This window comes from Labrus bergylta, chromosome 16, assembly GCF_963930695.1.
Source record: "Labrus bergylta chromosome 16, fLabBer1.1, whole genome shotgun sequence".
NCBI lineage: Eukaryota > Metazoa > Chordata > Actinopteri > Labriformes > Labridae > Labrus > Labrus bergylta.
In genome coordinates this window covers 6,087,728-6,111,396 of record NC_089210.1, presented here as the reverse complement: position 1 = coordinate 6,111,396, position 23,669 = coordinate 6,087,728, and the positions used below count along the sequence as shown (strand labels likewise).

At 41.2% G+C, this 23,669-nt stretch overlaps 1 protein-coding gene across 1 annotated transcript; it reads right to left on the bottom strand.

The window, feature by feature from the left end:
• Positions 1 to 314: 314 nt before the first annotated feature.
• On the bottom strand, positions 315 to 9,383 carry LOC109993838 (polyserase-2). The gene is made up of 10 exons (XM_020646934.3): positions 9,247 to 9,383; positions 6,253 to 6,273; positions 5,805 to 5,967; positions 4,841 to 5,109; positions 4,180 to 4,325; positions 3,834 to 4,083; positions 3,440 to 3,611; positions 2,723 to 2,976; positions 2,470 to 2,567; positions 315 to 2,045 (listed from the first exon to the last, which is right to left on the bottom strand). The coding sequence occupies exons 1-10, from the start codon at positions 9,299 to 9,301 to the stop codon at positions 1,770 to 1,772; spliced, it is 1,704 nt and encodes a 567-aa protein (XP_020502590.2). The 5' UTR covers positions 9,302 to 9,383; the 3' UTR covers positions 315 to 1,769.
• Positions 9,384 to 23,669: the final 14,286 nt, after the last annotated feature.

The window sequence follows — 23,669 nt, the reverse complement described above, 5'->3', positions numbered from 1 at the left end:
TAATGTTAAAGGGTCAGAGGCTCCTTCATGCTCCTTGAGAGTTTCTCCTTCAAAACAGGAAACTATTTGGAAATTTGGGAGCCTATCCCAGCTGTCGTTGGGCGAGAGTCGGGGTACACCCTGAACCCACGCATGCACGGGGAGAACATACAAACTCCACACAGAGAGGCTCCTGTTCAATGGGTATTCAAACCAGGAACCTCATCCCTGTGAGGCAACAGCGCCAACCACTGCACCACCTGCAGCTGTAATTTAAATCAATTTACAGATTTAAACGTAAAAACGTCAAAAAGCGACTAAATGGAATTTTCACATAATATACAAGCAGTTTATTAAATTCATTTGTACAGTACTGTCACATCCACATTACAATTGTTTTTCATGGAAAATCAGTAGCTGAAGTTTAGATTTCAAAAAAGTAAAGTGCACCTCAAGTAACTTTCACCGTTTTCACACAAGTGCTGATTCATTTCTGATAGAAATAGACATTTTAGTACAGCACCTCTCTGTCACGATGAGGTAGATGACGTGTTCCTTCAAAATAACCTTTTCACTCATTTGTCGAAGAAAGACACTTCCTATTTAACAATTAGTCAGTAAAAAAATATAGATTTCACATGTTATCTTCTTATGATCCCTGTAGCGCCTAACTATATATGAAAACATTTGTTCAGTACAGCTTTAAGAGTTCTTCATTTTACCCCTGATGCTCAAGACTCAGAGAAGCCAGCACCGATAATCTCCTCTCTAGAAACAAAAGAAAGTCAAGCCAGTGAGAACAGTGACCAGGATGAATCACGTTTTCTCGCAGGCTATAGAGAAATAAAGTAGTACTATAAGTAGTAGAAGTGCTTTCCTGAAGTGCTTTCCATCTTCTATATATAAGAAGTGAACTTAAGTCTTAAAGCAGAATTACGCCTTTGCAGAAGTCCAGCAGGGAGTGACTCCAAGCCCATTTGTAAACAAAATATATGTGAGAAAAAAAATTCTTCATAAATGTACGGCTATAGTAAACATTTTCCTGATGAGCTCCTGGTTTCATTATCAGAGTTTCAGGTCTTCTTCAACATATCATGATGTTCATTTAAATAATGGTGCTGTTTGGATTAAAAAGAACTTGGAACAGGGTATTTTTAGGGCATTGCTAAATTATGATTAAGTAATCACCATGACAACCAGTGCAGTAATGTTCTTACTGCACGAAGAACCCCTGAAGAGTCTGCTGTTCATGTCATTGTCAAATACATTTTGTTCTAATTTCTCATGAACCCAGAATATATTTTAGTCACTTATATCTTCTGTGATTTACATCTTTAAGCCATCCAAGCTAACCTGATAGCTTAGCATTTGCTAACCACTCAGTCCTCTCAGACTCAAACTGTTTTTCCTATTGTCACTCTCCAAAAACCACCAAAATGGCGTTCTAAGACCCCCGGCTTCAAAACATGCTAACTTCTGATATACAGTCAAGAGTAAATTCATATTTAAAACTATAGTAATTCAAAGATGACTTTAAATCTCCCTCAACACAGAAACACAGATTTTTCTAGATAATGAAATAATAATATAGTTTTAACTTCCTCAGTTTGCCCCTGCCATTTACCTTTGGCAAACATTAAACCGAACATTAGCTTTGAACCAATCACATAGGTACATACAAAAAAAACGTCATGCAGTTTTATGCTAACAAATGTCTCTCAAATTCAAGTTTGCTTACATTCATCTGTGCGAGTCACATCATGTAAATCCCTTTTACAAGTGGGAGGTTTCTATGCAAAGAGTTGGAGATACACTGATAAGACAAGGAGATGCAAAAGGACGAAGAGGGACGAGTGAGCGGGGCAATCCACACCGTTGGAAGCTGGAGATAAGAACGTTCCTATCGTCGATGTCAAGAATGCCTGAAAGGTGCTCAGTTTGGTAAAGACCGTTAGATCTGCTTTCGCTACTCGACCTCGGGTGCTTGAGTTATTTTCAAACGATAACACGGACGCCTGGAACCAGGACCCATCCAGCTTACACATGAGAGGACCGCCAGAATCCCCCTAAACATAAAGGACAAAAAAAAACCCTAAGTTTACAGAACAAGGGAGTATTTGCCACAAAGCTTTAAGTTAAATGTGTGAGGCATTCAAGCCCAGGAAAAACACTGCCACAAAATGTATCGTATCCTATTCTATCATATTATATGGTAGCATAATGTATGGTATGGTATGTCAGGTTAAGTATCATAATGTGTTGTATAACCTTACCTACCGGACTGTACCATACCAGACCATACATATAGTATTGTATCGTACAGAACAGTATTGTATCATGCTGCACTGTAGTGTACTGTATCTCATCACATCGTACCGTATCATATCATATTCATTTGATTAAAAAACAGACTTATATCATGTTATGTTGTAAAGTTTCAGACTAGCTACAAAAGGCCAAGTTTGACAATCTACTACTTTAGTTTCTCACCTGCTCCAGTGTGAGTGATGCTGTACAAATCGTGTCACTTGATGACACGTTTCCACAATTCACGATTGAGGTCTGTAATTCCTGCAGAACTTGTTCCTCTGACAATGGGGGAAAATAAAAGCATTATTAGTAGTGCGTCACTTCCAGTAAACTACCTCAAATGGGCATACAAACTCTGTAAGAATGTCCATGTGTAAACATTTTATCTAAAGAGGTGAAGTGATAGAAGTGTTACTATGCTTCAAGGACTCACCCCCACCACGGCCAGAGCTCCAGCCGGCAGCCCAGCAGGTTGAGCCCTCTGAGAAGGTCTGTCCGTTGTCCAGACAGATGGGCTGGATATAGACTGACAGGGTGGGTTTGGCTGACAGTTGCAGCACTGCTACATTTGACCCACTGAGGTTGCTCAGGGTGATATTTGTCACATTCAGTGTCACCTCAAAAGAGTTGGCTCCATTCTGTCTCAAACGACCCAAAACGACCGTCCATTCAGATGGCGTGGGGGAACTGTTGGAGGTAAAGAGAACACTTTGATTCACCTTTTTAGACTCTTCTCAAAGACAGGGCGAGTCTAAGGAGGAAGGATGTGACATAAAAAAGGACGCCACGGTCATATTGCTCACAAGACATCCAAGAGGGCGGGCCAAGCAGAGTCTGACACTACACAATCATTATTATTGGACATATCCACACTATCAATGAAAGAGTGGAAAACGTGTGCTGGAGCAGTAAAGAGTATGACGCTGCTTTAACATGCTCAATGATTACGGCAGTTAGTTACTGGTCATGTGACATGAACACCATCAACCCGTTCTGAATTTTCTGAATCGACTATAGAAACTTTTCGAACCTACTAGTAATGTAGACCCCAAAATAGCTAAAGATGGAGCACCGTTTCAATAATAATGAAAGTCCCTTTTCATTGGCTCAAACTTAAAACAGAATACTGACATCACTTCAGGTGTCTCACCTTGAGAAGCAGTTGGCGTTGCTCAACACAAAATCCAAGGCAACCAAAGTCCCACCACACACATGGCTTCCATTCTTCTGCAGGCTCGCCATCCACGGCCACACACCAGCCTGTGTGACTGAGCTTCCTCCCATTATACGAGAATTCAACGAAGCTTGACCACAGACCACAGCTGGAGAGAAAGCAAAAAAAGATCCATAAGTAAAGATTATCCTTTTAGAATGGTGCAGCCATGAAATACATGGAGTCCTTGGTTTGAATTTCTCCCTCAGTGTGAACGTTCAGCGACATGATCTCAAACAAGTTGGTGGCGTATCAACAGCTCATACTGACTATGTCAAATTAAGGCTAAAAAAACCAGCAGGTACTAATTCTGGACATGTCAGGCACTCACGGGCTACGGGAGGTGCTGGTGGCAGGCCAGGACAGGTGACACTCAGGTCACTGTTAGTCCCAGTGGATGTGAAGACGATGTAGCCCGGCTGGTTGCTGGTGATGTGACTGTTGATCCACAACTGGTACTGGGACACTCGGGTGTATACTCCTGGAAAATTAGGCAGAGCACATCCAGCTCCAAAACTTACAACCCCCTCTAAGATCCAGACGCCGTTCTGCTTGCTCACCAGCGGACCTCCTGAATCCCCCTTTGAGAAAAAAAAAAGGAGCGTTCAAGAGAGCTTCATCTTGGTAGTCACAGGTTGTCAGAATCTGTCCCAAATGACAATGTTCAAAATGCTCACCTGACAGGAGTCCCTTCCTCCAGCCTCTAACCCGGCGCAGATCATGTTGTCTGTGATACTACCCACTCCATAGTTACAGTTACATCTTCTGTTGCCCACTATTGGCACCTCCACCTCCATAAGGTTTTGTGGGGAAGGAAGGGGCACTGTAGAAAAACAATGTATGTTCAAAGATGTTGCCTCAAAACTGTTTTCCACAAATTGGAACTTTTGAATATTTCCCCGTAAACGAACATTTTTGATTTTAAACCTAGCTTGTACAAGTTTTGACCAATGGTAGTGCTCCGTTTTCAACTGGTTCCAAATGAACTGAACACATAACTCCAACTTCTTCTGACCTCTGCTGGTTACCAGTTAGTTTTAGAATTGATTGTTAGAAGTATTGCTAGTTTTTAAAGCCTTACATGATTGGGCACCACTTTACTGTTTGAGATCCTCTGGCAGAACTATCATAGGGCCTTCTCTTATATTTATTGTGATTATCTTAATATCTAAGTATAACTTTCTTTCTCTATGTTCTGTTATCTCTTGTATTATGTAGTGTACATGTGAGGCACCTTGTAATTCTGTGTTTGAAGGATGCATTATAAATAAAGTTATCATTATTACTATAACTTTTCTGGAAAAAAAGCAAACGTAATCAGGTTGATTTCAGACGCACCTCCACTTCCAATGGTGCCCCAGCCGGTAACCCAGGCGTCGATGCCGCTGAAGAAGGTGCTGCCCGGGGCCGCCAGGCACACGGGCAGGATGAAGTTGGTGAAAGTCACAGTTGAGGACAGTTTCAGGAGTGCGATGTCGTTGTCACTAGTAGTAGCGTTGTAGTCAGGGTGGACAATGATTTCCATTACCGACCTGGACACTTCGTTGGAGTTGGTTCCCTCCTGACTCTGTCGGCCCAGATACACCAGCAGACTGCTGGCAGCAGTGCTAAAGTGACCACAAGAGAAGAAAGCAGTGATCAGGCATAATCAACAGTCTGGACAAGAAAACTGTCAAGTCGTGTTTGTTTCCCAAAAGGCAGATGGCTGTTCGCCATGAGTTTGGTTCTGCTAAAGGTTTCTGCTTTTTTTTCTTGCCCCTGTTGCCAAATGTTGCTAAACGCTCACTCATAGTGTTTGGTCCATGTAGAATATTGGAATGAATATGAATATGCTGCGTTTTGCACACACTGCAGGCGTCCATTTTTAGTCGCCCACAGTGGAAATGTCGACATACAAAGCTATATTAAAACGAGCAAACAGTGGGCACAGGCTGAAAGGAGAACTGTTAAGAACAACTATAGTGAGTTTAACACCACAGTGACAACCAACTTAAACAAACTGCTCAGGAGGAAGCATTTGTGCACCTTGAGTGACCAGTGCAGGTCACTGATTGGTGGATCGATACTTTGGGGTTTGTGGTCAAATTAAAGTGTGTCGAATTGAGGTTTGAAAATATGGTCACTCTAACATAGAGCTAAAGGTAGCTCTTGGCTCTGTGATACCATTTTTGTCAGATGACACCTTGAAATCAAATATTGGGTGCTTGAAACAAATCTTTACTGATTGAAAAGTTATTCTTCCATTGAAAAAGAGTTTAAGGCTTCATGAGGGACTCCACATTTGACTATTTCTGCCTCTTACCGTTGGAAGCAGTGAGCAGCAGACATCACCCACTGGTTGTTAATGAGGGACCCTCCACAGAAGTGAAACCCAGATTGGTGCAGACTGACCTGCCATGGCCAGCTGCCTTGAGGAGCCACCTGTCCTCCAACAATCCTGTTGTTGAGTGGAGGTTTCCCACACACTAAAAATGGATAGAAAACAAACGCACAAGGTAAGTAATCCTCTCCCCTCCCTGAAGCATTGCATCTCTGGGTTTAGGATTAAGATCCGGAGTGTGCCGGGATATTTCAAGGTGTGGCTGATCAAACATCATTAAAAATGATTTTTTATTTCACAACGAGTCTAAACATTCTGTTGCTTTTAATGACACGCTGTTTTTACGGTAACCATAATGAAAGTCTTAAAAAAAGCAAAAACAACATTTATACTGCCACAAATGAGTGAAAGAAAAATAACCAGGACTCACCATCAAGCTGTCCGAGACACTCTGAAAAAAAGAAGACCAAACATCTTCATTCAACAATTCAGAAATCTCCTGAACTCATATACGGCTAAACATACATGGAAGGGATTTTAAAGAGGGGGCACACTTTGAACCCCCCTCCTCCCCCAGCTGACACACAGGGGGAAATATTTTTTTCCAGCTCTCTCCAAGACTTCTCCGACTCTTTCATTCACTCAGAAATCATCACGATCATGAAATCGTCACGGTGATGATGCATTTCATTCAGTCGTTATCAAAACATTTTATGGAGAGATCGACTTCTGCTGAGAGTTTTGACCTCTCGTTGAAACGGTGTGATGACTTCAACATTTTTGTGGCATTGAGTAAGTGTGCAGGCCTTTCTCCTTGGTCCAGTTTCCACATAGACCCACATATGTCATTATTAACTGTCTTTAAAAAACACAACTGTCTGACATACAGTACATGGTACTAGGAGTATAGAAGCATTGAGTAAATGGGGATTTGAAATGTCACATTTGTTTTAAGTGGCATTGCATTCTTCTTTAAACTTGATGGTGTGTAAAACCAAACAGAGGGGAGTGTCAGTACAGCCTCACCCTAAGTGTGACCCTCTGTCCTCAACCTGAGTTTGGTTGCGTAAAGTTGAACAATTAACACATACAGGTGAAATCATTCAGCATGCAGGCGACTGAACAAAAAGGGTCTCAGAACATTGACACATGTCATTAAACCCTGACGTTTCAAAATCTTACGCAAAGGAGCAGAAAAATTAAAAAATAATAACAACAATGACAGAACTTCCTGCATTGACAAACAACATAAATGCTGTTATTTGTGCGGTGGTGTCATTGTCTGCGTGTTTTTATTTTATTTATTTTTTTTAGCATTTTTCACACTCCTGTTGTTTTAATGGATCTCACTGTTGTGTGGCAGCAGTGCCTTAGTGTGGGCACATCTCATCTGACAGGTTTTACAGTCAGGTCTGGCAGGATTTTTGCACTTTTTCAGTTTAAGTTCATTGTTGAGGTTGTTTACAGTATCTAGTTTTTGCCTCTTGTATTTTGGTAAATGTTATTTTTTCCTTTTAAAATCCAGTTGTTTACATTTTTTATACAGAGTAATCAAATGAATCTTGAACCCCTCCTCTAACATGTCGACCCTTAGAGCCTCTGGTCACTCTGCTGTTCCTACATTATATGAAAAAGGAAAGCGAATATATACCTTCTGTGTGTATCTTGCCCTACGGTTTCTTTGGGGTTAAATCATTTTTATAAGACTTAAAGATTGATTTCTGGTCAGATTAACGTCGTCCTGTAGGAGTTGTTATGTGGACTCGAGGGTTTTTCTGTGATGTGGATGACGGTCCTGCTGCTACTCGATGACTAAAATGTTCAAGGTCCATCTTTTCCTCAGCTAACGCTTTACAATCGGCTTCACAATGAGGTGTGGCTCCACCTTTACTTGCCAATCCACCAAGCACCGATCCTCTGAGGAGTGGAGACTGAAATCTGTGCCGACGCATTTTTAAAAGTGGCTCTAATCTCGTAAAGAAAGCCTGGTTAATACCACAAGTATTCATTTCATTTTATGATATGTAAAAATCGCAAGAGAATCACTTAAAGCTCAGATTAGGTAACATAATTGAAACATTTTAAAATCAATGGTCCACAGGTTGTAGCACCAGGTTGGTCTCATTATACATCATATTCTTTAGAATCAATTAAAGACTTTCAAACCTCCTTGAATGAAGCTAAAGGAGTTAAAAAAGTAAGAAAGCTGCAGCAATATTTTATCATTGACCTTAAAGGTGCACTATGGAGCTTTGGTAGAGAAATGTGGAAATTTACAGATTCTGTGGTATATGTCCATAACTCTATATAAAGACTGTCCTTTATATAGGAAAATGTGGTCCCTGTAACACTGTTTGAAGATAAACTTCTACGTGAGAAGTTATGGTGGGGCCCAAATCAGTGAATCCGTAACTCTCCTGGTAGCTTTTTAGCTCCCAAACAGTGTCCAGAGATCCATTTTCTCTTTGAGTAAAGTTTGTGTATTCAGCAATATAGCATAGAATTGTTTCAATTCTCCAACTTTAAAAATGTCACTACCAAATCTCCATAGTGCATCTTTAAACCACCAAGACTGTCCAACATGGAAACTCAGACAAGAAACTCTCCCCTCACTCTGGGCTCAATCTGACTCAATGGAAGGGTTTAAAAATGTCTATGAATCCGTCTACACGTTCTTAATGGTCATTTAAATATTTCATCTCACTCCACAAATATTCATTAACACACTAAATAATCACATTTTAAGCGTTTTTCCAGAATTACATTGCAAGTCACATTAATATCTTCAAATATTAAATACAGAGAACAATCAGAGAGGAAACATTATGTTCAGGTTACTGCTACTATCATTAAATACACGTTTTCATAAAAGTGTTAAATAATGAAAACTGCTCCTTTAAGGTTGCTCAGTGATTGAATTAAATCTGGAATCAAACCCAAATCAACATGACGCTTTTATGAAGCCGCATCAGTTGTTTCAATTCAATTCAATTCAATTCAAAAAAACTTTATTTGTCCCCGGGGGGAAATTCAAGGCACTAAAGGTCTAAAGGTTGAGGACATATTTGAAGATGTTGTGATTTATGGTGTTAAGGCTGAATATAATCAATGCACAGAGTGAGTGACGGGACGACATCCACTCAGAGGCTGCTCAGCTGATAATTAAAAACCACAAATGGAGAGTTGTAGGTAGGTCAATCATTTGTTTGTTTGTTGTAAAACAGGACAAATGAAGGCCTCAGTTCTGTCAGGAGCACATTTAAGTTAGAACGGTTTTAAGGTTAGAGTATTTTCAGAATTAAAGGGTTCTCACTTTTTTTTTCCGTGTCTGTCCAACTACTTTGAATAAAGCTTACTTTGCACGGTTGTTCTTTTTTTAAACATTCGCTCTAACGTACAACACAAGAGTTCAGAAGACTTTTACCTTGATTGAAGAAAGTCAGCAGGGTTGCCGCACAGATCACTTTGTGGAGAGCCATAACTGGAAGTCCATAATATCGGAGTCTGCTCTGGCATAAATAAGCTTCTTCTCCCCTCCCTCTCTCTGCCTCCAACACAAACACACCTCTCTCTGCTCCACTGACAGGTGCCGTCACCTGTCCAATGACACACCCAATAATTCTCCACTTATCACCTTTACAACACAAGCCTCCCTCTCTTAGATATGCAATTATTTACAGTTATTGTGAAATAGACTTCACTTCAGTGGCTCCAAACCTTTCTTGGCTCATGAACCTTCATTGACTTCCCAAGTGTGTTTTCAATCATGTAGTAGTTTTTTCTACTGTGTTTCAAGTCAAACAATCTATCAGTCAATCTTTATTTGTATAGCATCAATTCACAACAAATGTAATCTCAAGACCTTACTCATTGCTTTATTACAAAGACCCACTTTGGTTAACTCATAGCTTCATATTTCACATAAATAGACACGGAATGATCGTGCTCTAAAGACACTTACGTAACATCCACATGAGCAGGGAGTGTGTTATTCTTTTTTTCTCTAGTCCTTGACTAAAACAGCTTTAAACTCAAGGCCGTCCCGTCCATGTAAACATGATGTAAACATAGCTCCAACAACAATACACCTGGCAGGACTCGTGCTTCTCACTCATTGTAGACAGTCATGACTCAGAGACATTTACAGAGGAGATACTTGATTTCTGCTGAATTTATGTGCAAAAAGTTGCACATTCTTCCTCTAACAGGCAGAAATCTTGAGCAAACCCAGACTCATGATGAACAGCCATCTGCCTAAAGTGTGCAGGGCTTTAAAGACGGGATGGGGGAGATGCAGGAAGAAGGATTGGGGCGAAACAGACAGGGGGGGTGGCAGTCCATAGCAGCCGGCCGTCCCCAACAATCAGAGGAACCCACCAATCCCGAGGAAACCTATGAGACAAGAGAGCTCAGGAGCTCCCAGGAAAAATAAGTGGTTCAGTATCTTATGTAGGATGAAGATTTACAAATAATGGCATTTAATTTTAAGGTGCAGCTTTAACTACACAAAACCGAGAATGCTGCTGTACTTTCACTTGATACTACATGAAACTGAATAAACTTGTTTTGTTTTACAGTCATGGCAGCTTTAAACTTGTATTTGATTACAATCCAAGGGACTTGTAACTGGAAAGTCCAAGTCAGAAGACAAAGAACCACGTTGAAATTGCATGATACGCCTTCCCGTACGTTGTATGTTTATGAGCTACAGCAGGGTTAATGATTCAGCTGTGCTAACAAATAAGCTCGCCAAAAAACCAAAACTACAGGTAAATCTTCACTCACATTAAAAGGTAGGATTAATCAGTTGTAGCCAGAAAAAGTTGAATCTCCTCTGAGTAGATTTGATCTGGTTATGAAGACTGAAATGAATCACAATGCCTCTTTACGACCTACAAAAGCAAATGAGACCCTCAGCATTAAGATTGATAATGTCCTTATCATTATGTTTCATGTTTACAACCGCTGCTGCAGGGTGGGTGTGTGACTAATGCACACCGGCCCTTAGAATGTGAAATCACCATCATTAATAGGTATTAAACTGTTATTTCAAGGTTAAACTGTTACATAATCTCGCTTTAAATACATTTAGCTTCCCTGTCCCCGAGTTGTTTTTTAAAAGAATGCAGTTCACCTCAATGTGTTCATTCATGACATTTAACCTTTACTCAAAGTCAGAATCTGTTTTTTTTTTTCCATGACTCTTTAAGCATCAAGAATAAAAAGGGTTCAGTCAAGGCCTTTTTTTTTTGTTTATTCTTTTGAACAAGACTTTCCTGTTTGTTAAGAAAAGGGAGGAGCACTTGGTTTCATTAATAAAGTATCAGTGTCACCTGGTCACATTCCTGCATCTCTGCACTTAAGTCTGTTCATTGTCTGTTCAACTTCCTGTTCACGTCTTCAAATCTATAAGACCTTTAAGGGGTCTTTAGCATATTTTTGCTCATCTTTGAGGCTCACACGCTCTGATTAAGGAGACACCTTTAAAAAAACGGGTGTCCCCCTCCTGGAGGTCGTCGGTCATTTCAGTTAATTTCTACTAACAAGAAGAAAACATGAGACAATGAAAACATGAACATAATTTTTTCAGACTTTAACCATGGCGGAAAATGTTTTCTGAAGCAACCAAAGGGTAATATATAGAATTAACATCTCCCCCTACTTTAATCAAAACTGAAAGTAATTAGTGGAGGTGGGGGAAAAAATCGATAAAACATAGTATCGTGATATTTTGTGTGCCGATATTATATCGTCTCATGGCTGGCCAAGTTTCGATATTTTATTTGTATTTATAGCAAATATACTGTTTTCATTTTTTAATTGCTGAATTGGTTGCACAATTGCTCAAAATGACTGCAACTGTAAACAAGGTGTTGACTGCATGCTTCTATCAACTGGTGAGCCTGTGGCCTTCAAAGAACGAATTAGAAAAAACACCTACATATGTAAATGGCTATAGTATGAAATCTTGCGAGTCATACTGAGTAGATACTGACACACTAACAGTTAAACCCTCGCCTTCACTTAATTATTATATGCTACGGTCGATTACAGTAAATGCAACCAGGTCATCTGATTAATTATAGGACTCGTGAAACCAACTATCTGCCACAGTAATGTTACAGGTTTATGGGCACGAGTACTTATCAGAGCTTATCACCAACATTGAAGTTCTGTTGTTCAGTTAAAACAATTTAAACTTAAAATCAACCTTGATTCCATAGTTCAGTGTTTCCCAAAATGTGGGCCGCGACCCCCTGTTGGGCCGTGTGGGTACTGCAGGTGGGCAGCAAGAAGACCTCAACCAAGCAGAAAAAAAAAATCCCAATGATAATGATTTACCATGACTCAACAATTTAAGTCAGTGGTTCTCAAACTATGGTACACGTACCACCGGTGGTACGTGGGCTCCCTGTGGTGGTACGCAAAGAAATCTCCTCAATATAAAAAACAAACCCGTTCAGCAAAAAATATTTTGTCGTACTCTTATATAGCTTGTATCTATTGGGTTGTATTTATATCAAATCTGTTTTCCCCTCTAAATTAATATAGCTTTTGTAGCAAACAACTTTAATCTGCTCAATTTATGCTCGCGCACAGACATAAACAACAGCAGGAGTACGCCTCGCGTTTTGAAAAGTTCCACTTGATATTCCGTTATAGCTCAGTACTGAAACAACAGCAAGCAGCAGATATTCTGTAAATGCAGCAGATATTCTGTTAATGTAGGCCTACATTAACAGATATTCTGTTATTTACTGGAGTTCAGCACACAATCGGCAGCAAGCAGCTGTACATTAACATTTTTAAAACGGAGCCAGGAGAAGCTTCAGCTTTGATACATGTACGGACAGCAGACCTTATCGCTCCCCCCCCCCCCATCTCTCTCTCTGTAGCTCTGAAGCTGACGTGATTCTGCTCTCTTTTGATGTCTTAACACTCCGTAGGAGTCAAGAGGGATTTAAAAAAAAAAGGCAGTTTTGCTATGTTGAACGCAGAGACTTATAATAAAGCGGAAAATAAAAAAATAAATAAGAACAGGTCGGAAATATACTTGGGCCCAGGTATCGTGTTTGTGTGGGAAACACTGGAGACTAAATATTTCCAAACAGGTTGTTGGTATAAAGTTGTCATTTTTATTGTTCTGCACTTTTGTGTGTGCAAGTTCTAGCGCTAGCCCTTAGTAGGCCTACAGTGTGGCTGCCAGCAGTCAATAATAAATAATATTCTTTTTATGAATTAATTTGCCTCTTGCATGAAATGTGTGTTGAAATAGGCCTACAGTGTATTTTAACGTCTACCATAATGGTGGTACTTGGAGAGCCAAATATTTTCAGAGGTGGTACGCAGTCTAAAAAGTTCGAGAACCACTGATTTAGATGATTAGTAAGTCATGTCACAACTTTTCTCGGACATTATATCATAATATTTTACTATCGGTTTTGTTATCTTTCTTGTGTGTGTCTACCATGTTGTCATGACTAATGATTTACCCTAATTGAGAGGGACAGCTTTATGAAAAGTACTGGTCCCCTTCAGTTGTAGTGTGAAAAGTACAGATTTAAACAATGTGACATTTATTTGCGTAAAACCGACAGTCTCTAAAATTCTGACATAAACAATACACTAATATAAAAAGCATTTAGTTGTGTAAACTATGAACAACAAAATAAACTGGTTTGGCAATCGGTCTCACACAAGGCATTACGGGAAACAAGGCATGACGAGTCCCTTCAGCCCTGTGAGTAGAAGTTGATAAATAATACATTTGTTTGAATTGTGTAATGGAAGTAGATACACATACCTTACTTTACTAAACATACTTGTTGGGTTACTTTCGGCTGAGGTGCGTTTTTTCCAGGAACACATCATATGACATCGAAGCATTAAAAGGTAAACTGGATCAACAAGTCTCAGACCACTGACATTTCCAAAACACACATGGTTCTTCATAGAACAAACAAAACAAACTGCACCTTCACACATCGACCAAAACCAAAGAACACCAGCATCAAAGAAACGTATCTAATCTATTGCAGTACTTTAGTGCATTAGTTTTATCTGTGTTACCATGCCAACCTAAATACACATACATCTAATTATGAATGTTTATTTGTTTCAGTTTTTGATAAGGACAGAAATATTGTAGAGCACTGTTTTGAGGTGATTTTTTACACAAATGGCCCGTCTACATTTTGATGATTGACAGGTCTGTTGTTTACCTTGGTTAGCCTCTGGGATTAGCATGTTAGCAAGCTTTACCATTCTGCTGATTAAAGCTGAAGGGGATGGGGATGTCTTAATGTCTGCTGGCATTTCTTCATAAACCAAATTATCGCGCCAAAAAAAACCGAGCCAAGCTTCATTTAATGTCGTTGATTACAACATCCTGGTCCTCTGATCAAACAGAGATTGAGAAATCTCTTGGTATCAGAACGGTAATGGATCAACAACTCTTGGGTGTTAGCTCGGTATCATGTTGTATGCTGCCTTTCAAGCATTCACGATTGGCATCCAACTAATCAATATCATCTATCATACAGTTTTCCAGATGAGAGGTTTGCCAATTTACTGCAGTTCTTCTAATGTCATGTTTTTGAAAAAGAAAAAATGGACCTGATGATGGCGCTAGATAAAATGTCTATGCAAAATACGATCGGGGTTATCGCAAACCGGCTCACCTTTACAGGTACTCTCCCCAGCACCATCTGTGAGCCAGTGGAATCACTCTCTCCTTTTCCCTCCCTCAAGGTACCCCCCTCCAAACTGGACAAGAGTTGAGTGGCTTATGCAGGTTTTCAAATGGACACCCCCCTTCCTCGACATTTCGTCGATTTAAGCCCATGACATCTCGGGGTGCTCGACGGTAGAACCAGCGTCCTGGTACTACCCCCGCAGTCCGCCATTCAACTCAGATGTTTTCCCTCCCCAACCTCAGACCCGACATTGTCCTCTGGTCTAAAGGTACCAAGCAAGTGATCCTAATGGAACTTACAGCACCCTGGGAAGAGAGGATTGAGGAAGCACATGAGTGCAAGCTCAAGAAATATCAGACTCTCATCCTCGACAGCCACCGTAATGGGTGGAAGGCATGGAACCTGCCAGTGGAGGTCGGCTGCAGGGGCTTTGCAGGGCAGTCGCTCAGGAGAGCTCTGGGACTGCTTGGAATTGAAGGCCTGGCTAGGAAGCGGCTGATAGCCAACATCACCAAGCAGACAGAGGCAACATCCCGGTGGATTTGGATAAAGCGGAATGAGCGCTGGCAGAGCAAACCTGGTAAGGGTTATCTCCTCTGGAAATTTGAGCTGCTGCTTAAGGTCAGTCTGCATCTCCCAGTCACTTTCCGTGCCCAGGACTCCTTTAGTCCTCAACTCTGCTGTTGTTGTTGCACTTTCCCCTGACCTGAGAAAGTGGATGAAACGAGGACCACCAGTAGGTTGTTTTGGCCTCTTTCTGGCCTGTTCCACACCAGCAGTCAGTTGTGTCAGGATCTGGTCGTGTCGCCACCTGAATTTCCCATCCGCCAGACTTGACCCACACGAGGAGAGGACATGCTCCAGGTTAGCTGGCCTTCCACAGAGCTTGCAGCTGGGCCTTTCGGCTAATCCCCATGTGTGGAGGTTTGATGGAGTTGGCAGGACATCATACACGGAACACAACAGAAACTTGATTCGGTCTTCTTCCATGCTCCAGATTTCCTTCCAGGTCAGTGCCCTTTCTTGTACACTCTCCCGCTCTCCAGCTACCCTGTTTGTTCATGGCTACTGCCTTGACATGTCTGCCTTCCTCCTCTGCCCTGCGTACCTCCCTTTGAACCATGCCATGGTGTTCCTTTGGATTAGCCTTTTTCCAGTTTGCCCAAGTGGAGCAACCCAGGCCTAGCCTGACCTGGACTACTGCCCCAACAATGTCAGCATGGTGAAGGAGATCCTCTGCCTCCCTCAGCGCTCTGCTGGCTGACCACTTGCGACCTGTTCTGACCTCAATGTCTGCCTGGCAAACTCTTGCATCTTTGCTGTATTGCAGCATCATGGCCTGGCGGGTTTTTGTTGCCTTGGTACTAGTCCTTAGTACTAGGCTTCGGGATTGTGCAGGTTTGAACTCCATCCTTGCCCAATTGGTGAGCTCAACCAAGTCCTCCAAAATCCACCTCCCTTCAGGTACTGATTTTGCTGTGATGGTGAGGTTGTCCATAAATGCCCTGATGGGCACCTGTTTGATGCCACTTGCCAGCACTGCCCCCCGATGTAACTTCTCTGCTGACTTGACAAGAAGGTTCATTGCTGCGGAAAACAGAATCACTGAGATTGTGCACCCAGTGACAATGCCCACCTCCAGTCTTTGCCAGTCAGTAGTGAAGTTCCTGCAGGTAAAAAGCATCTTGAATTTGTTGAAGTAGCCCTGCAAGAGCTTTTGGAATCACATGGTAAGTTTTCAGTGTTGCTTCCACTAACTTGTGAGGTATTGCGCCATAGGCATTAGTAAGGTCAAGCCACAGTACTGTCAGGTCACTGTGGTTCCTCTTCGCATCTTCTATAATCTTGGAGATTACACTGGTGTGCTCAAGACAGCCAGGTACCCCCGGAACTCCACCTTTCTGAACTTAAGTGTCCATATACCCGTTGTCCAACACAAAATTGGTCAGCGTCTTTGCCAAAATCCCAAAAGAATTTTCCTCCTTCGGGATGAAGCATCCCTCGGCAACCAACCAAACATCAGCAAGGAAGTTCTTCTTCCATGCCACCCTTAGTAACTTCCAGAGCCGTCTCCTGAGTCTTTCGCAATATTTGTACACCTTGTACGGAATGCCATTTGGCCCTGGGGCTAATTTTCCTCTGGCCTTCCTGAGAAAGTTACTGACTTCCTGCCAACTTGGTTCCTCCAAACCAAAGCGGATAGTTGGTTACGCTGGTTGGATGAGTTTTCCCATCTCCTCTAAGCTATCCTCCCTTCTGGGGTCACTGTGGACTCAACGAAGGTGCTCCTCTATCTCCTCCTTTGTTGATTTTAACTCTCCTGATGTTTTGTTGCCCAGAAGTTTTGACATACATTTGAATGGGTTCTTGATGAAGTCCACCCTTTCCTTCATCTTTCTCCTTCCACTCATTCTCTGCACAGGCCGTCTTGTGCCAAGAGTTTCTTCGCTCTCCCCCTGGTGCCTTGTCTCCTCTGATACATCAGCGATGCTGTTCCTGACCCCCTCCTCGTTACGTGCCTGGAGATTCTGGGGACTGTGGTTTGACTCCTGCCTCAGCCTCTCCTCCGTCTCACCAGGTTGCCCTGCGCATTGCACATTACTGGTAGGTTGCAAGCACTTCATCCTTGACTGATGTATCTTCAGACCCCTCTCGTTTTTGCAAATCTTCCCACATCTGCAGACCCTGGATAAATTGTGTAGCTGTTCTGTCGTCGATTGTCCGTCATGGGTGGTCATAACAATGGTCTGTCCTGTGGGTTGAGCATCCTCCCCTGCTCTCTTAACATCCCAAAAGTTGTATTGTCATTTTTTGAGGAGGAAATGAATGTCTCCAGTTTCTTGACAATCCATTGAGTTGTTGTTCAGAAATTTAAAGAAGCAAACAAACACATTTGTACCTGGTTCTTCTGTTGCTTGAAGAGAAAAAATGTAGGGTTACCAAAGTCACAAGGATGCATCCTCTGGTGCACTATTCATTATATAGTTAGGATATTGATGTAGGAACAGACTAGTGGAGCAATGGAAAGCATAAGTTTTGCAACAAAAATTGCAATTTTAGAACTGAAATGAGAGGTTTATCAAGCGTGTCCAGAGGGCTGGCACGGGCCCCCCTAGCAATGTGATCGGACAGCCTGGGTGCCAACCGAAAAGTCTGAAATTGTGATTGGTTCTTTGCCCTGTCAGAGGCGGGACTTATGTTAAAAAAAACTTTTAGGTCATTTTTGGGGGGATTTTTCTTTTTTAAATATCAAAGTAGCACATTTGCTTTTGTTTGTACTTTACATTCTAAATAAGAACTTTGGCCATCTATTTCATAAGACAGGTTAATGAGAAAGTAATTCACACGCAGTTGCACACAACTCTTTAAGTACCTTAAAATGTGACTTTGAACATACATCTTGTGTGTTTAAAAAGTTAAGCTAATATTGCAATTGTCCCATGGTATAAAGCAGGCTAGATATTATTGGTGAGGTAAGAAAGGGTTAATGATTTAGATTTATTTGTGTGTGTTTGTGCGCACATCACACTTCAGGCCACTCCTGCATAAGTCAGTGCCCCAATTGGGTCACCCCAGTCCAAAAAGTGTGGATACACCCCTGTGTATTCAACTATTAAAGGTTATAATTTACAAAACACTTTCCCTTTCATATAGATATAAAAAAAAATCTGAACAATGTGTAGCCGATATTAGCAGCCACGTTTTACAACCTGCAGGACTCAGGACTGTGGATTAACATCTGGGTTACTTTTTACCAAGAAACAAAGGAACTGATCAATGATTTAAGTCTCCCTCTCAGACAGGCTCTGGAGGACAGGATATTATAAAGTTTTACAACGCCTTGAGTAAACAACCAAGCGGAAACAGAACACTCTGCTATCTACGAATTGACCCCAAAGACATGAACTATGACTGAAACCAGTAAAATTGACCATCTGTTGAAGGACAGCTGAATTAAATCACAGCGTTCAATTCTGCATAAAATGAACATTTACGTCTTTCTTCTTTATTTTGGGGCTTTTTGTGCCTTTTTAATGGATAGACAGGACAGTGGATAGAGTCGGAAATCAGGGAGAAAGAGTGGGGAATGACATGCGGGAAGGAGGCCACAGGTGGGAAGCGAGCCCGGGCCGCCCGCTTGAGACGACAGCCTCCATACATGGGGCGCGCGCCCTAACCACTGCGCCACCAGCGCCCCACATTTATGTCTTTCTTCATCTAGATATTTGTAATTGTCACATTGAATGCATTATAATCATCTTTTTAAACTCAAAATCTGATTTTCAGAATAGGAATAAGAGTTATGTTAGTTTCAATAGGAATTTGACGTGGAGCGCTATTGCCATCTAGTGTTACAATATCCATGAATACGTAACCTTCATAATTATACATTTAGATGTGTTATAAAGCATACTCTTTGATATTAGCTATAGAAGATGTTATTTAAAGACACCAATTTCTTTTCCTACTTTATTAATATGTCTTGATTAGAATGTTGACTGTATAACATGGTTTTGTTCACCTACAGGCTGGGATTAATTGAGGATGTTCCCAGATGGTGTGATTTTCATCTCAACATGAATCTGATAGAAATGTTTGTCTAAATATATGACGTGAACCTACATCAACGAGGACCTGATAGAAATAATATCGAAATGAATGTATGGTGAAGTATATATGTTTAGATTCTTATTCTTAATCTTATTGAGTAAACTCGGTTTAGTTTAAACAATTGTCCTCCGGTCAGAATGGGAGAAACCCGTGGGCGGCCCCCCTCTTCTCCTGCAGACTCCCTCCTCTCATCCAGCTGATAAGAGTTCACACTGAGATCAGATCTCCAGTTTTTAGTAGTTTTTTTGGTTTGTTAAAGTTTAGAGCTTCAGCTCTTGCTTGCTTCTCTTCGGACTTCGGTCTGAATCACTTCTTTTAAGTTTGTGCCGTAGAGATGAGTCTCTGCCGAACTTTTATTTTTAACTCACAATTTTTGGAAACATCAATTCTTTCTGGCTCAAGCAAGTCTTTTGAACTTCCTTCTCTAAAGTCTTGGCTCATCAATTTTGAACGCCAATTCCTTAGTTTGGATTCATTGTTTCATCGGGATGGCCATCCGGTTAATCTGAATTGGAAATCGACGTATCAAAAGACTATGTCATGATTTGGTCTAATTTAGTTTTGTATTTCAGTGTTTAGTGTTTCTTTATGTTCTAGTGTGTTTTGTTTCATTCTTGAGTTCTGTGTGTCTTAGGGTTGTCTTAGGGTGTTTCATGATTTAGTTTTGTAGTTGTCCTCAGTGTTTCTTGTCTTGTGTTCATTCTCCTGTGTCTCTGTGGGAGGTTCTGCCCACTCCTGTTTCCTGGTCGGAGGTCCTGCCCACTCTCGTGTCTCCGTGAGAGGCCCTGCCAACTCCAGTTTCTTCGTTGGAGGTCCTGCCCACTCCTGTCAGAGGCAGAGGCCCTGCTGAGTCCTGCACCCTTGTTAGAGGTCCTGTTGACTCTTGTTTCCTCGTCAGAGGCCCTGCTGACTCCTGTTTCCTCGTCAGAGGCCCTGCTGACTCCTGCACCCTCGTCAGAGAGCCTGCTGACTCCTGCGCCCTCGTCAGAGGTCTTACTTATTCCCGCCCCCTCGTCTGAGGCCCTGGCGACTCCCGTGCCCTCGTCTTCCTCCTTGCCGTCCACCTGAACTTTCCGGGCTATGCGCCCTGCCTCCAGGCCGTCTGTCTGATGGTCCGGAGTCCTGTCTATTCAGAGCCCTCCTTTAAATCCAGCCTGTCAGCTGTGACACTGTCTTGCGTCACTGTACGCCGATCAGCTGAGCTGTGTAAACAGCTGATCAGCTGAATTGCTCTTGCTAAGTTTTGGTTAACTGAGTTTTAAAATATATTAAATCGTCTGTTCCCTTTCTCATCACCTAAAGATATAAAATTAAAACAAAAAAATTTATGAAGTAAATTGACCAGTCTTCCTTCTAGAATAGGAATTGATTGATTTTATGGCTTGAACTCTAATTAGGGCCCGTGCACGAACCGTGCGAGGACCCTCTTGAAACCCTAGTGATTAGTAGGGCCTGAGCACGAATCGTGCGAGGACCCTCTTGAAACCCCAATGATTATTAGGGCCCAAGCACGAATCGTGCGAGGACCCTCTTGAAACCCTAGTGATTATTATTAGAGCCCGAAGCACTGACAAGTGCGTAGGACCCTCTTGGAATTCAAATGATTATTATTTTTATTTTTATTTTTATTCCGCCACTTTATGGCCACTTTTGAGGGCCTGAACGTGCCCAAAAACTCAGCAAAATTTGCACGGTCATCGGGTCCGGCGAAAAATTTGATATTTTGCCGTTTTCATGAACCAAGTTTGCAAATTAGCTCGACGATGCCCCCTTTTGATTTTTATGAATAGGTTTTTTTGCCTACATACATGAATCTTTTTTACATGTTAGAGCAGGCCGAGACCTACAAAATAGTCAGTGGAAGTCATTGTCTAATTTCAAAAGGAAGTCCGCTATGATTTTTTGAATGTCTAAAAAGTATGTATTTTCACCGTTTACAGGGTACCTGTTTGAAAGCATCTGCCCGAGAGTGTTTATCTGATCGATTCAAGTTTGGTGTCACATGAAAGTAGACAAGTTGAAGAATAAAAGTTGTGCTCAAATCACGAGGTTTCGAAATAAGGCGTGGCTGTGGCGTGATGTCAAAGTTTGATGTCGTTTTTTGCATCACGCCAAAAACAGTAAATGCTTATAACTCTACTATGCAGTGTTCAATCATCACCAAAAAATTCATGCATGACAAAGAGCCTGCCCTGAACACATCCATGATTTAATTTTTTAGAGGACTTATGTCCCAGCAGGACCTGGAAAAACTTGTCCATGCTTTTATCTTCAGTCGTCTTACTGCAACAGTGTCTTTACAGGTCTGCCTAAAACATCAGTCAGACAACTGCAGCTGATCCAGAACGCTGCTGCTAGAGTCCTCACCAAAACCAAGAAAATGGATCACATCAGTCCAGTTCTGAGGTCTTTACACTGGCTCCCAGTCTGTCAGAGAATAGACTTTAAAATCCTGTTGCTGGTTTATAAAGCGCTTAAAGGTTTAGGGCCAAAATATATTAGTGACCTCCTGATTAATTACGAACCATCCAGACTGCTCAGGTCATCTGGGACAGGTCTGCTCTCTGTCCCCATAGTCAGAACCAAACACGGAGAAGCAGCGTTCAGTTTCTCTGCTCCTTATATCTGGATCAAACTCCCAGAAAGAAAACTGCAGGTCTGCTGAAACTCTCAGCTCTTTTAAATTGAGGTTGAAGACACCTGTTTACAGCTGCCTTTCATTAAACAGCTTGAATAAGATTTTGAATTTTAACTCTGCACTGTAACTTTTAACTCTTTTTATATTTTTACTTTACTTATTTCAATTAATTTCAATTGAATTATTTTTACTTGAACATATGTTCAGATTCAATAATTCCAATGTTTTTTTTTAATGTTGTATTTTAATCTTTCTTTTCTTTCCTCTGACATGATTCTTTTGATGTGTTGTGTGAAGCACTTTGAATTGCCTTGTTGTTGAACTGTGCTATATGAATAAGCTTGCCGTGCCTTGCCTTAACCATAGCGCCTCCTACTGCAAGGAATAAGTACTACACAATGCTCAATTTAGTTTGAAATTTTAGTTTAGATCAGCACAGAGGGCTATCTCGTTGTCAGATGATTTAGAAAGAATATTAGATAAGGAGGACAAGGTTTCCTTAGCTGCAGAAGGAGGTCTGTAGCAACCAACAACAGTAATATAACAGCCCTTGGACAACTCAACCTGTAAAGCTAGAATTTCAAACTGATTAGGTATTGACTTCTTGACCAATACTTTAGTGTGGAATTTACATTTAGAATACACAATTATTCCACCACCACGTTTAACACGATCAGCACGACTTTAATAGACCATTAATAGAACCAACACTATCATTAATAGATTTTTTCAGTCAACACTCAGAAATTACAATTATATCAGCATTAGTTGTCTGTGCCCAAACTCTAGCAAAGTCTATTTTAGATAGAAGACTACGGACATTTAAATGAATAATACCCAAACCAGATGTTAAGCTAAAATTAGCAGCAGTTTGAATACAATTAAAATCAGGACCAGGGTTAGACTGAACATCGCCAGAAAACAATAACAGCAACACAATCAAGCACCGTGATTTAAACATTTTGGTTGAGTTACACTTAAGGTTTGCATCTGTGCACTGAATCGAAAATGAAAGAGCAATCGAGGGAACAATGAAACATGTTTTAAGCACATAGCAACACATCAAACCGATAGACAGTTTAGCAGGCAAAATTGGATTCGGCTCTACCATTCCGATTATATATCATCCTATAACGTTTTCAGAACCCTTTTCTTTTCAATTGGTTTGGAGCACTATATGTGGTTGCCTGGGGCAGAGGGACCTTGAGAGAGTCTTCCTGTCTAGATTGTTCGATGGATACAATAAGAAAGAAAGATGCCTGATTGGTTTTTCGTTCTCACACTCCACAAATTTACTATATTTCGAAGGTTAAGCATGGACAGAAGGGTATATCATAAGCATTCTGTGTGTGTTATTATGTGATTCTTATGAGGCCAATTAACATCATAATTGTATAATTTTTCTCTTTTTCAAGACTGTTGTCTCGAAGGGGGGAAATATGAGGTGTCTGAAATATCTGGGAGGAAGGTTAGCTCCTCTCAGGGTGTATAGATTACATCTGGAAAGTGTTTGTAACTGAGACCTGTGTTGCCCCTTGAGTTAATGAAATACATAAATCTAAGACAGTAACCCCCACAGTTGAATGTGTGCATTGGGACCCTGTCTTCAGAGAATTGCCATATATGGAGTGCTGTTCTGCCCCCAGAATGAGAAGCAGATGTTTGCATGTGGGTGTGGGTAATTTCTGCATAAATATCACTGTCCTTGTGAGATTGAGAGAGATTGTTATTGGCTTCACGTCTCTCCCAGGCCGAATCATGGCAAGCCTGGAGATGCTGTTCTTCTCTGTAAATAAACTAATTATTTTACAAGCAAGTCAGTGTCTGCAGAGATTCCTTCATCATTTGCACATCATCAATGACTGAGAAACAACACTATCCCAGTTTTTTGGGGCGAGAGTC

Bases quoted from the DNA above. Each gene is read 5' to 3' on its own strand.
- LOC109993838 (XM_020646934.3), bottom strand. From the start codon at position 9,301: ATGGCTCTCCACAAAGTGATCTGTGCGGCAACCCTGCTGACTTTCTTC. The intron at 5,968-6,252 runs GTGAGTCCTGGT...ATCCATTTTTAG, and splicing joins GTGTCTCGGACAGCTTGATG to TGTGTGGGAAACCTCCACTC. The intron at 4,326-4,840 runs GTGCGTCTGAAA...GTTTTTCTACAG, and splicing joins GGGCACCATTGGAAGTGGAG to TGCCCCTTCCTTCCCCACAA.